The sequence below is a fragment of the Orycteropus afer genome, unplaced genomic scaffold (genome assembly GCF_000298275.1).
Source record: "Orycteropus afer afer isolate SDZICR_OR568_19922 unplaced genomic scaffold, OryAfe1.0 scaffold00044, whole genome shotgun sequence".
Classification (NCBI taxonomy): Eukaryota; Metazoa; Chordata; class Mammalia; order Tubulidentata; family Orycteropodidae; genus Orycteropus; species Orycteropus afer.
The window spans coordinates 2,940,988-2,955,023 of NW_006921631.1; the positions used below are offsets into that span (position 1 = coordinate 2,940,988).

The 14,036-nt window shown below is 40.7% G+C and overlaps 1 protein-coding gene across 1 annotated transcript in view; it reads left to right on the forward strand.

Annotated features, from left to right (window-relative positions):
- Positions 1-14,036, forward strand: part of F5 (coagulation factor V) — a 128,600-nt gene that overhangs the window by 96,551 nt on the left and 18,013 nt on the right. Inside the window, exons 15-20 of the mRNA XM_007937783.1 lie at positions 714-894; positions 3,675-3,911; positions 4,879-5,089; positions 9,243-9,422; positions 12,099-12,215; positions 13,842-13,913. Of these exons, the coding sequence (XP_007935974.1) occupies positions 714-894; positions 3,675-3,911; positions 4,879-5,089; positions 9,243-9,422; positions 12,099-12,215; positions 13,842-13,913 (998 nt within the window). The remainder of the gene's footprint in view (positions 1-713; positions 895-3,674; positions 3,912-4,878; positions 5,090-9,242; positions 9,423-12,098; positions 12,216-13,841; positions 13,914-14,036) is intronic.

Consider the following 14,036-nt stretch of genomic DNA (forward strand, 5'->3'; position numbering starts at 1 on the left):
TATAAATTATATAGGAATTCCAATTCTATAGGAATGCCAGGGAGCTCTGGTAGCATAGTGCCTAAGGCACTTGACTTCTAACCAGAAGGCTGGCGGTTCAAACCCACTAGCCACTCCTCGGAAGGAAGGTTGGACAATCTACTTCCGTAGTGATACTGCCTCAGAAACCCAAGGAGGGGTTGCTATGAATCGGAGCCGACTCGACGGCACATAACAACAACAATAGGAATGCCATAGAAATGTTACCTATCATCTACTTATATATAAAATATATGTGTATGATATATATATATATATATAGACACACACATATATGTTACAGCCATGTAAACCCAGTGGAGGTCACTATGAGCTGGAAATGACTCTATGGCAGTAAGTTTGGTTTGGAGTTTTTTTTAATATATGTTATGTAGGAAAAGAATGTTTTATACACACACACACACACACTAATAATACTATAGAAATGTAAAGGATGGTACAGGAGAATTTGATCTGGTCTAGAGGGTCATGGGAAGATTTACCTAAGAAATGACGTGTGTGCTGGGAGCTGAAGAATAGTCTCTAGCTTGTGTTTTTCTTTTCATTCATTTGTTCATTAAGTATTTATTGAAAACCTTATCTCTGCTAGGCACTATTTTTCAGAAACAGACAATTTCCTAAATTTGAAGTCTTTAGTTTCTTCTTTTAAACTAAAGCTATCATTATCCTCTCAGTGAAATGGAAATGGATAATGAAGACGCTGATCATGCTCCGAAGAACACCATATACAAGAAAGTTATTTTTCGAAAGTATCTTGATAGCACTTTTACCGATCGTGATCCTCAGGGGGAGTATGAAGAACATCTTGGGATTCTTGGTCCTGTTATCAGAGCTGAAGTGGGTGACGTTATCCAAGTAAGTCATCTCTGAGCGTTGGAAGAATTTCTGAAAACATCAGAATGTTATAAAGGTGAAAAGTAGGAAGAGAGCTAGAATTGACTTATTTATTTTTATATTTTTTTGTGCTTCAGATGAAAGTTATACAGCAAATTAGTTTTCCAACCGATAATTCATACACATATTGTTCTGTGATATTGGTTGTATTCCCCACAATTGGTCAGCACTCTCCCCTTTTCTTCCCTGGGTTCCCCGTTTCCATTGGTCTGGTTTCCCTGTCCCTTCTTGCCTTCTCATCTTTGGTTTTGGACAAATGTTGCCCTTTTGGTCTCCTGTAGTTCATTGTTCTAAGGAGCACAATCTTCTCAGATGTTACTGTTTCTTTTATAGGCCCATTTATTAATTGGCTGAAAGGCAGCCTCCAGGAGTGTCTTCAGTTTCAAATTAGAAAGTTGTCTCAGGGCAATAGTCTCAGGAGTTCCTCTAGTCTCTTTCAGACCAGTAAGTCTGGTCTTTTTTTTTTTTAACTTTGAATTTTGTTCTACATTTTCTACGCATTCTAACTAGGACTTTGATTTATTTTCAGAATTTACAAATACATACTTTTTTTTTCAAAGACTCTTTACCAAACAATTTGGCAATCTTCATGACAAAAATAATGACCTTACAATTTAAAGAAACTTAAAAACTATATAACCTGGGGTAAATTCCACTGCAATTCCTATCTGACACTGAAAGAGAAAGTGTATATACTCAGGAACTATTCAATTGGGTTTCTTAATAATGGCAGCAGTGATGGCAGTCCTGGTGGTATTAGCAGTAATGTTTACTTAAAAAAAAGAAAGAAAATGAAGTTAAAGAAAAGTAGAGAAGTAAAGGTGTTTCCGTGCCTTTGGATGGAAATATAAGCCCTAAATTAAGTTTCCTACGTATTCCCAATCCTGGTCATTTTCTTCAAAATCCTGTGTGCCACACCAGGCCTGCAGCCAGCTTTTATGCCAATCAGAATTTACTTCCCCCATCCTTTCTAACTTCTCACTTAGGAAAAAGACAGGAAAGTGCACTTGAATCTAAAGTAAACTATTCAGGTTCCAAATTTAAATACCTATTTACACATTCAACAGAATTTTCAGTAAATATTTGCTCCTTTAAAAAAATACAAATAGGCAAGTAAGAATACAAAGATCTTAATTATACCAATTGTACCATGAAGATATGGGAAGCAATAGTATTTACTCTTCTGATTAGGGAATTTTTAATCAACATAAGCTGTAGAAGAGAAGGGTTAGGAGGAGTATCCTAAATAAGTCTGACTGAGTACAAAGATTCCCCACATGACATTTAAGGTCCTCTACCTTCTGATTCTGAGGCACTCTGGTGGTGTAGTACCTAAGACATTTGACTGCTAACCAGAAGGTTGGTGGTTCAAACCCACCAGCCACTCGGTGGAAGAAAAACCAGGTAATCTACTTCTGTAAAGATTACAGCCTTGGAAGCCCAAAGGGGGTCGCTATGAGTCAGAATTTACTCAATGGTAGTGAGTTAGGTTTTTTCGTTTACCATCTGATTCTAAGCTGCTTTTCCAGGATGGCACAAATGGTCAAGCGTTTGGCTACTAACTAAAAGGCTGATGGCTCAGATCCAAATGGAGGCATCTCAGAAGAAATCTGCTTCCAAAAGATCACAGCCTTGAGTCTTGTGGAGTGCATTTCTACTCTGTACATATGGAGTCACCATGAGTCAGAATTGACTCAACAGCAACTAGTTTCACCATCTGATCCCAAGCTCTTTTTCCAGTCTCATGTATTACCAGGTCCCACCTCACCCTTGCTGGCTCTACAACCCAGCCACATCCAGATCCTTGTTGTTGTTATTGTTATGTTGTTATGTGCCATCAAGTCGGACCCGACTTATAGTGACCCCTCCTTGGGTTTCTGAGGTGGTATCCCTATGGAAGTAGATTGCCCAACCTTCCTTCCAAGAAGTGGCTGGTGGGTTTGAACCGCCAGCCTTCTGGTTAGTAGTCAAGTGCCTTAGGCACTATGCTACCAGAGCTCCTCCCAGATCCTTACTGTCCCCCAAATGTTTCTTTCCTCCTCTTCTTGCAGGAATGTTGCTGCTCTTCTGCTGAGTCCTTCTCCATTATTCAAGAGCCAACTCAAATGCCATTCCCTTGAGAAATTTTTCATTGTCTCCAGATTTGTAGCTGGAACACACATATGCATGTCTCTCTTCATCAGTAGTTTGAAAGCTTACCAGCCTGAAATCATACCATGCACAATCAGGAACCAAACCTCATTTATCTTTGACTCTCCAGTACCGATTACTATAATTTCATTTGTTGATAATGTCAATACTTTAGTCTGGAGCCTAAGAACAAACATGTTTTGTTCATAGGATGGCTGTTAAATTAAATAATCCACATAAGTTACTTTGCAATTGTTAGCATTACCCTAACCTTATAACCTGAGTCCACCCAATGGCAGTGTCTCTTAAGTATGATTTAATAACCATCCCTTTTGGCCTATAATAAAGTGCTCAGCCACTAATCAGTTCAAATCCACCCAGAGGAGCCTGGGAAGAAAATTCTAGAAATCTATTTTCCAAAAGTCACAGACACTAAAAACCCTAAGTGCAGCTCTACCCTGAAGCACATGGGGTCTCCATGAGTCGGAATCAATTGGATGGCTCCTCGTTGGTTGGTTGGTTGGTGGGTTGGTTTACCTTTAACACTGACATTTTTTCAGTATGGATTTTTGTTAAGCTTAAGTACATTTGCAGATCATTCCTTTTTCTAGGTTCGTTTTAAAAATTTAGCATCCAGACCATATTCTCTTCATGCTCATGGACTTTCCTATGAAAAGTCATCAGAGGGAAAGAGTTATGATGATGAATCGCCTGAATGGTTTAAGGAAGATAATGCTGTTCAGCCAAACAGCACTTATACGTATGTATGGCATGCCACTGAGCGATCGGGGCCAGAAAATCCTGGCTCACCCTGTCGGGCGTGGGCTTACTATTCTGCAGTGAACCCGGTAGGTACAACCTCAAAAGCTTCTGTCATTACCCTGACCTTATAACCTGAGTCTACCCAATGACAAAGTCAAAACTATTTCTTGTTAAATATCTGAGGTCTTGCTTTTCATGAGGATTGTGTAAGGATTGTGGACCCAATGACAAAGTCAAAACTATTTCTTGTTAAATGTCTGAGGTCTTGCTTTTCATGAGGATTGTGTAAGGATTGTGGTCAACAGTCTACAACTGCTATAACCAAGACACTGCATGCAGCCCTTCAGAGAGCAGAGAAAGAAATATTTGTTCAGTGGAGAGAAGTGAGGATTACTTAAATAGATGACTCCAGTTTAGACTACTTTTTTCAGAGGAAGATGTTTACTTACAATTTCCTTCCATGAGTATTAGTTTTCTTCTGTTCTTTATGAAAAAAGAACTGCAAAGTCAAGACTCCTTTATTTCAGGCATAGTGGAGAGAACAATGGTCTTAGATTTAAATTCCTGCCCTGGCATTTACTGTGACCCTAGAAAAGTTATTTGAACCTCTGTCAGCTTTGGTTACCTAAGTTAAAAATAAGAAAACAGGGCATAGCACATAGTGGCTACTTTGGGTAATAATTTGTTCAGTAAATGAACTTGTTTTTACCATACAGGATTATTATCAGAGTTAAATGAGATACTATGAGCAAATCATATAACATACAAGTAGATAGATGCTCAGTGCATTAGAAGCCATTCTATTATTGTTAACATCATTATCACTATCGTCATTGCTACTGTGCTGGAGTAAAGCGTTAGTCAGAGGAAGAAAATGTGAACACAACTGAATCAGATGATAAATATTTAGGCCTACTAAATTATTTCTTTATAATCTTCAAATTTGGAGTCTCTAAGAAAGTTTCCTCTTCCATATGATGGGTGATTGTCAGAAGAGCAAAGATAACTCTGAGAAAGAGAGGACACATGCAGTTTGCTCTTGTTGTCTTCCAGGAAAAAGACATCCATTCTGGCTTGATTGGTCCCCTGCTCATCTGCCGAAAAGGAACACTGCACAAGGAGAGCAACAGGCCTGTGGACATGAGAGAATTTGTCTTACTTTTTATGGTATTTGATGAAAAGAAGAGCTGGTATTATGAAAAGAAGCCCAAAAGGTCTTGGACACTCTCACCCTCAGAAGCAGAAAACTCCCATGAGTTTCATGGTATTTTTCCTCTGACTTTGATCTAATCTCTGAATTAAAGCCAACCGAGTCATGGGCGTTCCTGCCACTTACCTCTTTACCAGATTAAGCATGAGATACTATGAGGAGCCAGGAGCTGCAACTAAAACGAGCTCCTGGAACACTAAGTATGATGCAAAACAAGAGCAAAAACACCAGTATGCTTAAATTGTTGTTGTTAGTTGCTATTGAGAAAGAATTGAACCCATGTGTGCAGAGTAGAACTACTCTGTAGGGTGTTCAAGGATTTTGAAAGCAGATCACCAGGCCTGTTTTCCAAAGTGCATGTGGGTGGGCTCAAACTGCCAACCTTTCATCTACTAATCAAGCACTTAAACATTTGTGTCACCCAGGAACACCAGATACTTAAGTTAGCAACATATTAAGAAAACCAAAGAGTTGAATCTGACTCATAGTAAACCCCACTGGGTTTCTAAGGCTGTAAATCTTTATGGAAGTAGATTTCCTTATCCTCCTATGGAGCAGCTGGTGGATGTGAAGTACCGGCCTTCTGGTTAGCATCCAAATGCTTTACCAAGTATTCTGGTTATCTAGTGCCACTCTGACAGGAATATACCACAAATGGGATGGCTTTAACAAGCAGGAGTTTATTCTCTCACAGTTTGGAGGCTGTTAGTCCAAGTACAAAGTGCCAAGCTCTAGGGGCTGGATGAAAGCCCCTCAACCTTGGGCTTCAGCTCTGCCTCCTGCTGCCGGCCCACTGGAGCTAGAGGCTTTTCTTCACTCAGACCGCGGCTGGCTGTTGAGACTGACAAGTCCTGACAAGACATCTACTTGACTAGTAGATGAAAGGTTGGCAGTTTGAACACACCCAGACTCACTTTTACTTACTGACAAGTAAAAAGGCACAGTCCTGATGTTACCAAACCACATGGCAGGCCATTAATTCAAGTCCACTGACAATCCCAAGGTCAGCAGAGCATGGCAGGCTGCTGAACAACAACATGGCTATATGCAGGGTTCAAGTGTGCCATAAGCTAGAGACAATTCCCGAAGGCTTCTCCTTACACATAGGAAGCAGACCACATCCCTAGGGCAGCTACTCAGCTGCTCACAGTAGATTCCACCATAGAGTTGCTTGCTGGTCTCATCATGGGGAATGCTACAACTAGCTGCCCAGCCACTCAACCAGGCCCAGCAAAGTTGACACACAAACTTAACTACCACACCAACTATGCCACCATAGACCTACACATTAAGAAGGGATTGATACTACTCTGCTTATTAAAAGTTAATAAGCAAGTTACATGATCTCTAAAGGAGCAAGTGTTACAGTCTGCTGTTGGTAAAGAATAAATGATGGTCCACGTGTCTTCTCTAAAATAAGAACAACTCTAAGAGTGCTAGCTCTCAGCAGCTCCCAGATAGTATGCATAGCGTATGAGAACAAAATGAGAGGATACTGTGTACCCAGATGATGGGAGAATAGTGGCAGGAGAGTATTTGGTAATAACACTGGGCAAAGTATGCTTATTCTGAAATCTATTCAGGAATTTAGCCTGTGAATTAGCAACTGAATTACAAGCAGTTTTTAGAAAAAAGCAGAATTTAGGATTTGGAGAACAGGAAAGAGAATGACTCAGGGATTGGGGTGGGGGGAAAGGACTAATAAACACTATTTTCAGAGTTTGATCAATGGATGTGATTCCTCTGAGATTAATTATCTGAGGCAACCTGTGTTTCTGGTTGGGAGCTCTGGTGGCACAGTGCCTAAGACATTTGACTGCTAACCAGAAGGCTGGCAGTTCAAACCCACGAGTCACTCCTCAGAAGGAAGTTGGGCAATCTACTTCTGTAGTGATGTTGTTGTTGTTGTTATGTGCCGTCGAGTCAAACCCGATTCATACTGCCTCAGAAACCCAAGGAGGGGTCGCTATGAGTCAGATCCGACTCGACAGCAGTGAGTTTGGTTTTTTTGGTTTGTGTTTCTGGTAAGGTGCTCTATTGGCATAGTAGTTAAAACACTGGGCTAACTAAAAGGTCAGCAGTTCAAACCCACCAGCCACTCCACTGGAAAAAGATGAGGCAGTCTGCCTCCCTAAAGATTTACAGCCTTGAAAACTCTACAGGGCAGTTCTACTCTGTCCTATAGGGTCGTTATGACTCAGAATCCACTCTGTGACAGTGGATTTGGGTTTTGTTTGTTTGGTTTTGTTTCTATGGGTTGTTGTGACCCATAGAGTTTTCACTGGCTGATATTTCTGAAGTGCATCACCAGGCCTTCCTTTCTACCTACTAAGAATAGACCCTGTTGAACACAAAGTTTAAAAATTATATTAAACGATCTAGAGTAAAACCATTAAGACAGTCTAACAATAGACTCCAAACAGCACTTTCTTCTCTCCTATTCTACTGTCTCTAGGCCTCTCAAGAGTGGGAAGCACACCCTTCAAAACCTCTCAACCTAGGGAAAAGCACAGGCTGTGGAATCAGACAGGCTTGGTGTCTCTTGGCTGTGCCATTTACAAGCACTGCTCCCTGATTCCTCAAAGAAAGAGTAAAATGCACTCAGTATCATTTTAGTTTTAAATGTATTGTAGGTGAATTCCATGCAATTTGGTAGTTCCCCTCATGTAGTGCCTGAGTATAAGATTTGCTGGCACTGTGGTCAAGGCATTTGGCTGGTAACCACAAGGTTGGTGATTTGAACTCACCAGCTGCTGGTAAAGATGAGGCAGTCTGCTTCTATAAAGATTTACAGCTTTGGAAACCCTATGGGGAAGTTCTACTCTGTCCTCTAGGGTCACTATGAGTCCAAATCAATTCAATGGCAATGAGTTTAGTACCTGAGTACCCAGCCCTTAGCTCAGTGCCTGGACTTTTCAGTATATGCTCAGTAAATATGTGTAGAATGAACAAACAAATGACTGGATTATATCATTCAACTCAATTTATTGTATATTTACTGGGCATCTGCATTGCTGAAGGTCTTCGTTTCCATGTTGTGATTCAGTATTTAGCAATCCTGACCTAATCATCACTTGAGATGCCATTCACACTTGTGAGATGTATTTCTTGAACAGAAACAAAAATGAGAGGATGAGGACTGGTGTTACGAGTATGTAGATACATGTTCCCTTAAAGGATATAATTCTGAGGGTGCCAAAATTATCCCTACTCCTTTCTCTCCAAAAATTCACATGCCTGGTTCCTGAAATTCCACTCAATTCCTTTAACATAAGGGGAAAAACAAAACAAAACACAACCTTCTCTTACCCTACTCTCAGTTAAATGCTTAAGCAGTAAGCATTATCATTGAACATTTTAATTATATTATTAATGTGATCAGGTTTACCAGGTGATTTTTTAAAAGTACACATAATCCTCTGAGTGCAAAAAGCCTGCAGCATGGAAAAGGACAGAGGAGCTACTTTACCAAGGAGAAAATTAATAAGAATCACTAGATTGGTGGGTGCACAAAGATAAATTCTAACTTCCTAATTTTGCCTGGAACTATCTCTGAATTTAGGAGGCCTTAGGATGTCATGCTGCATATCCTCTTTCCCCTTAACCACTAAGTTTGTTTATCTACCCATCTTAAGCTTTTGTAGCAAGTGAAAATTGGTACTACAGATGCGAAAGGGAAGTGGGCCAAACACAGAGCCACCAAACCAAACCCACTATCAACGAGTTGACTCCAACTCATAGTGACCCTATAGGACAGAATAGAAATACCCCATAGGGTTTTCAAGGCTGTTAATCTTTATGAAAGCAGACACCTCACTTTTCTCCTGTGGAGCAGCTGGTGGTTTTGAACTGCTGACCTTTTCCTCAGCAGCCAAATAATTAACCACTGTACCACCAGAGTTCCTAAGTATGGAGCAGAAGTATGAAATCTGGGTAAAGAGTGATAATCTGCTTGGAAGTAACTCACCCACACTTCTGCTGTAGGCTAGTATATGATGTGGGCCAGGGGACAAGGAGCTGGAGGTTCAATTTTAACCTCTCACTGATATTATGGCATGCAGGGAGGAGGCCTTTCTATAGCTGTATAGGTCTGGAATGTGGAGTAGTGAGGGAGATGAGTGGTGAGTAGGATGCTAATTCCTTACTAGCTAGCCTCCCTCCCAGTGTATACATATTTTTAATTAATTGCAACTCTCTGTCCTTTCAGCCATTAATGGGATGATCTACCGCTTGCCAGGCCTGATGATGTACGAGCAAGAGTGGGTGAGACTGCACTTGCTGAACATGGGCAGCTCCCAAGACATTCACGTGGTTCACTTTCATGGCCAGACCTTGCTGGAAAATGGCACCCAACAGCACCAGTTAGGGGTCTGGCCCCTTCTGCCTGGTAAAGCCCTGGGCAATGTAAAGAGGGCCCTGCTAAGACATGGCGAGAGGAGGCAATCTTAGCTTCGTAACTCCACCTCACTACCTCCTCCTTGTGTATCTACTTCCTAACAGGCCAGAAACCAAGTTCTGGCATAGATCTTGGATAAAGTCATATTGTAAACCATATACTCACTGCTGTTGAGTCAGATCCGACTCATAGAGACCCCTCCTTGGGTTTCCAAGGCGATATCACTATGGAAATAGATTGCCCAACCTTCCTTCCAAGGAGTGGCTGGTGGTTTTGAACCACCAGCCTTCTGGTTAGCAGTCAAATGCCTTAGGCACTACACCACCAGGGCTCCCTCCCAAACTGTATGTTGTTGTTGTTGTTGTTGTGTGCCGTCGAGTCGGCCCCAACTCATAGCGACCCCTCCTTGGGTTTCTGAGGCAGTATCACTATGGAAATAGATTGCCCAACCTTCCTTCCAAGGAGTGGCTGGTGGGTTTGAACCGCCAGCCTTCTGGTTAGCAGTCAAGTGCCTTAGCCACTATGCTACCAGAGCTCCCCCAAAACTGTATACAGAGTAAAAATAATAATACTCAACTATTGATGAATTGTTTGCAGCACCACACAGGCTAAATCTGTGGTCAACCTGCTTGTAAAGAAATGCTATGTTTAATCCAGTTCCTCCCAAGCCATTGTGTTTGTCACACAGGTCAGGTCTGGACCACATTGCAAAATGAATCCCACTGCTAAACTTTCTCTGGCAACAAGAAAAATTAGGTAAAACTTACTAGGGTTTTGGGATTCTTGAGTTCTCCTGGTTTTATCACCCGGGTATCCTTGGGTAAGTGACACTCTTTGGGAATCATAATCTTGGACTGACTCATGAGGCTGTTTGCAAAACAAGAACAACAACAAAAATTAAATAATTGCAAAACCTAAAAAATTGGTATTTAGAAATTTTCATGTACAAAATATTGATAAGTTTAAACAAACTACTGTCATCAAATGGATTGTGTGCCAATGTGTTGTTCGTATGTGTGTCTATGGGTGTGGTAAGCATGTGGGTGGGAGTATGAATGCTAGATGTCACTGATTCTCAAGTTTCAGTAAGCATAGTAAAAACCTAGGGAGCTGGTTAATATGCAGATGCTAAAGCAGAGATTTTGCTCCCAGAGACTCCAATACAATAGGATTTGAGTGTGTCTGTGTGTGTGGATGGGCTGGTGTCAGGAGCCTGCATTTTGACCAGGCAACCTACCTTCTACAAATGCTATCCAAGGAGCTTGACAGGAGTTTGGGACTTTGGGTGGTAGAGTGGCTGTGAGATTCCATATCAGATGTAGGCACAGAAGTCCAAATAAGCCAGAGTTGGTTAAGGGAAGGATGTCACTGGGAGTCTTTTTGTTTTTTAATATGTCAGTGACTCACTAATACATCTAGAAAGAACCATTTTTTTAAAGAACAGAGGAGATTAGGGCAAACCCACCTTTTATCTTCTCGCCAATTTTTAGCAGGTCTGTTAACCTTTCCATCTGCCTTGAGCTCAAGAGATGGACTGAGAAGCTAGGATTGGCTGCTTCATCTAAATATTCAGACTGAAATATCTGTGCTGGAGAGTGGAAGGCCGGAGGTTGTTTTCAGTATGTTTGAGGAAGATGACCATCAGCCATTAATTTTCACTACAATTATAGTTGGCAGTATATTAAAAGGATTAACTGATAGTGGGTAATATCACATACCAGAATGGACAATCAGAGGTATTAGAAACTTCATTCTTTCAGTGATTTTCTGACACAATTTGTGTACATCTCTACCTAAACATGTAAACTTTATAGAAAATTTGAAAGCACAGGGGATCTTTTATTTTTATTTTCTAATGTAAGAAAGAAAGGAGCTCTGGTGGCATAGCACGTAAGGCATTTGACTGTTAAGCAGAAGGCTGGTGGTTCAAACCCACCAGCCACTCCTCAGAAGGAAGGTTGGGCAATCTACTTCCGTAGTGATACTGACTTGGAAACCCAAGGAGGGGTCTCTATGAATCAGATCCAACTCAACAGCAGTGAGTTGAGTTTTGAGATGTAAGAAAGAAAACACAGTACAGAGAGAGAAAGTATGATATTTTTGAGATCCAAAGATAGGTCAGTCAAAGTTGCTTAGATGGTTTCAAACTCCAAAGGGTGTATTACGTATGTTGACTTACAACATTGCATTTAGATTGGTGAAGTTTTCTGTCTAATGAGGGCTGGTAGAGATTTTTTGATGTCCTGGAGTGAGTTATTTTTAGTAGTGTATGTATGTGTATGCCATGTTTGTGTACTTTGCTGTTGTTGTCTGGTCATGTTTTGTTTTTAGCCCTTACAGCTCTGGTCTTGCTGACAGGTAGAAACAGATACTCTTAAATTCTACTCTAGAGCCTCTTGTGATACAGGGATTTCAGGGTTCTTTGATGTTGTTGTTGTTATGTGCTGTAGAGTCGGACCCGACTCATAGCGACCCCTCCTTAGGTTTCTGAGGCAGTATCACTACGGAAGTAGATTGCCCCATCTTCCTTCCGAGGAGTGGCTGGTGGGTTTCAACCGCCAGCCTTCTGGTTAGTGGTCAAGTGCCTTAGGCGCTAGCTACCAGAGCTCCCAGGGTTCTTTGATAATAGTCAGCTAATGGAATGTTGTCTTCCATGTTCTGTTTTAGGTTCGTTTAAAACTCTTGAAATGAAGGCATCAAAACCTGGCTGGTGGCTCCTAGACACAGAGGTTGGAGAAAATCAGAGAGCAGGGATGCAAACACCGTTCCTCATCATCGACAGGGGTATCACTCAAGAGCCATGTCATATTTTTATTAATAGAATACCTGTTACTGATATATTGCCAACTTTTAAATTAGAAATATTCAACTCTGAGAATTCTGATGTGATAGAGGCATAATTAGTAACCATAATTGCTTTTATTCTGACCCATGGTCTCATTGTACTGCCAGTACATTAATCATCTAACAAATAAACCAAATGGTTAAGTCCAAAGGCACTTCTTTCAACTGGGGAACCAATATAAAGCATTGGTTTTCATGACTTTTAATTCATGGTGCAGTGAGTCAAGAATGAAAAATGAAAGTAAGTTTGTGCAGATCTGTAGCTCTCAGCAAATAATTGACATATCTCAGTGGTGAAACCATAAGCTTTGATTACTTATACAGTAATTGGGATGAAGAGAAGTATGGTAAGATTTCTTCTTGGATTGGTCTTTGTTTACCTCTTATCCCAGGATGAGCTGACAGATCTCCTTTACACATACATAAAAGAAAAAGGGGCAAAGGGCTTATATATCTTTTAAGGGGTTTATGTACTAGAGTGCGTAGGAAAGGGGGACAGGGAGAAAGAGGGAGGTGCCCTTGACCCAGTATGGGATCAGAGTGTGTGACAGTCTGTGGTCATTATCCCCAGCTTTGAAGAAAGACATTCCCTCCCCTTTTTGGATCTAAGATTAGATCTTGCCACATGCAATTATATACTTAATCATCCTTTTGCCACTGACACTCTTTGGAAGGGGGTCTTCTTTACCTAGTGTACATTGTACATTCTTTCAATACACTGTCATTGTAAAGGTCATGCAGGTGGTGGGAGATGAAACTGCTTTCCACTGCCTCTGCACATGGGAAAATATAGGTAAGAGATTCTCTAGGTCCCTAGAGTAGAGGAGAGAAAAGATACCAAGAATTCAAAGCCTGAGATAGACACTTGGCATTTCAATATCAGGAGATACAGTTCTCATTCATCCATCCATCCATCCATTCTTTAAGCATTTACTAAGTGCCCATGGAATACCAAGCACTGTGCCAACATCCAGGTAGCACAGTGGCTGGTATCCCTTTCCTTGAACAGGATGTAAAAAATCTTGTAACTTTCAGGTGAACTTTTGAGAACGTAGACTCATGAGAGATAGCACTTCATGTTATAAAATGATTTGCTTTATGATGCAAACAGATGGAAATCAGTTTAAGAATTCATTGCATTTCCTCCACTTACATATAAAAAAATCTAGATTCAAAAATGCACAAATTCAGAAAGTAGATTATTGGTTACCAGTGGCTGGAGGGAGGGAGTAATGGGGGATTACTGCTTAATGGGTATAGAATTTCTGTTTGGGGTGATAAAAAGAATTTCTGAAAATAAATACATAGTGGTGATAGTTGGGGAAAAAAAATCAGCCTCATTCCAGTTGGTTTTCTTTAGAGTGTCATCATCATTTCTATCAAAACTCCAATATTCTAGTGCATTAACCATTTTATGATCAGACATATTTAAGTTAGTGCTACAAAAGGTAAATGATAATATTTCATTACTGACCCACTAGAGATACAATCTCTAGCCATGGAGCTTTTATTTTGTTATATGGATTTTCTAACCAAAATTTATGCTTTTTGTTTGTTTTTTCATAGAATGTAAGATGCCAATGGGACTAAGCACTGGCATCATATCTGATTCACAAATCAAGGCTTCTGAGCATCTAGGTAAGTACTATCATCATAGCCCTATGTCTTAGCTAACTGTTGTTGTTGTTATGTGCCATCGAGTCGGCCCCGACTCATAGCAACCCCTCCTTGGGTTTCCGAGGCAGTGTCACTACGGAAGTA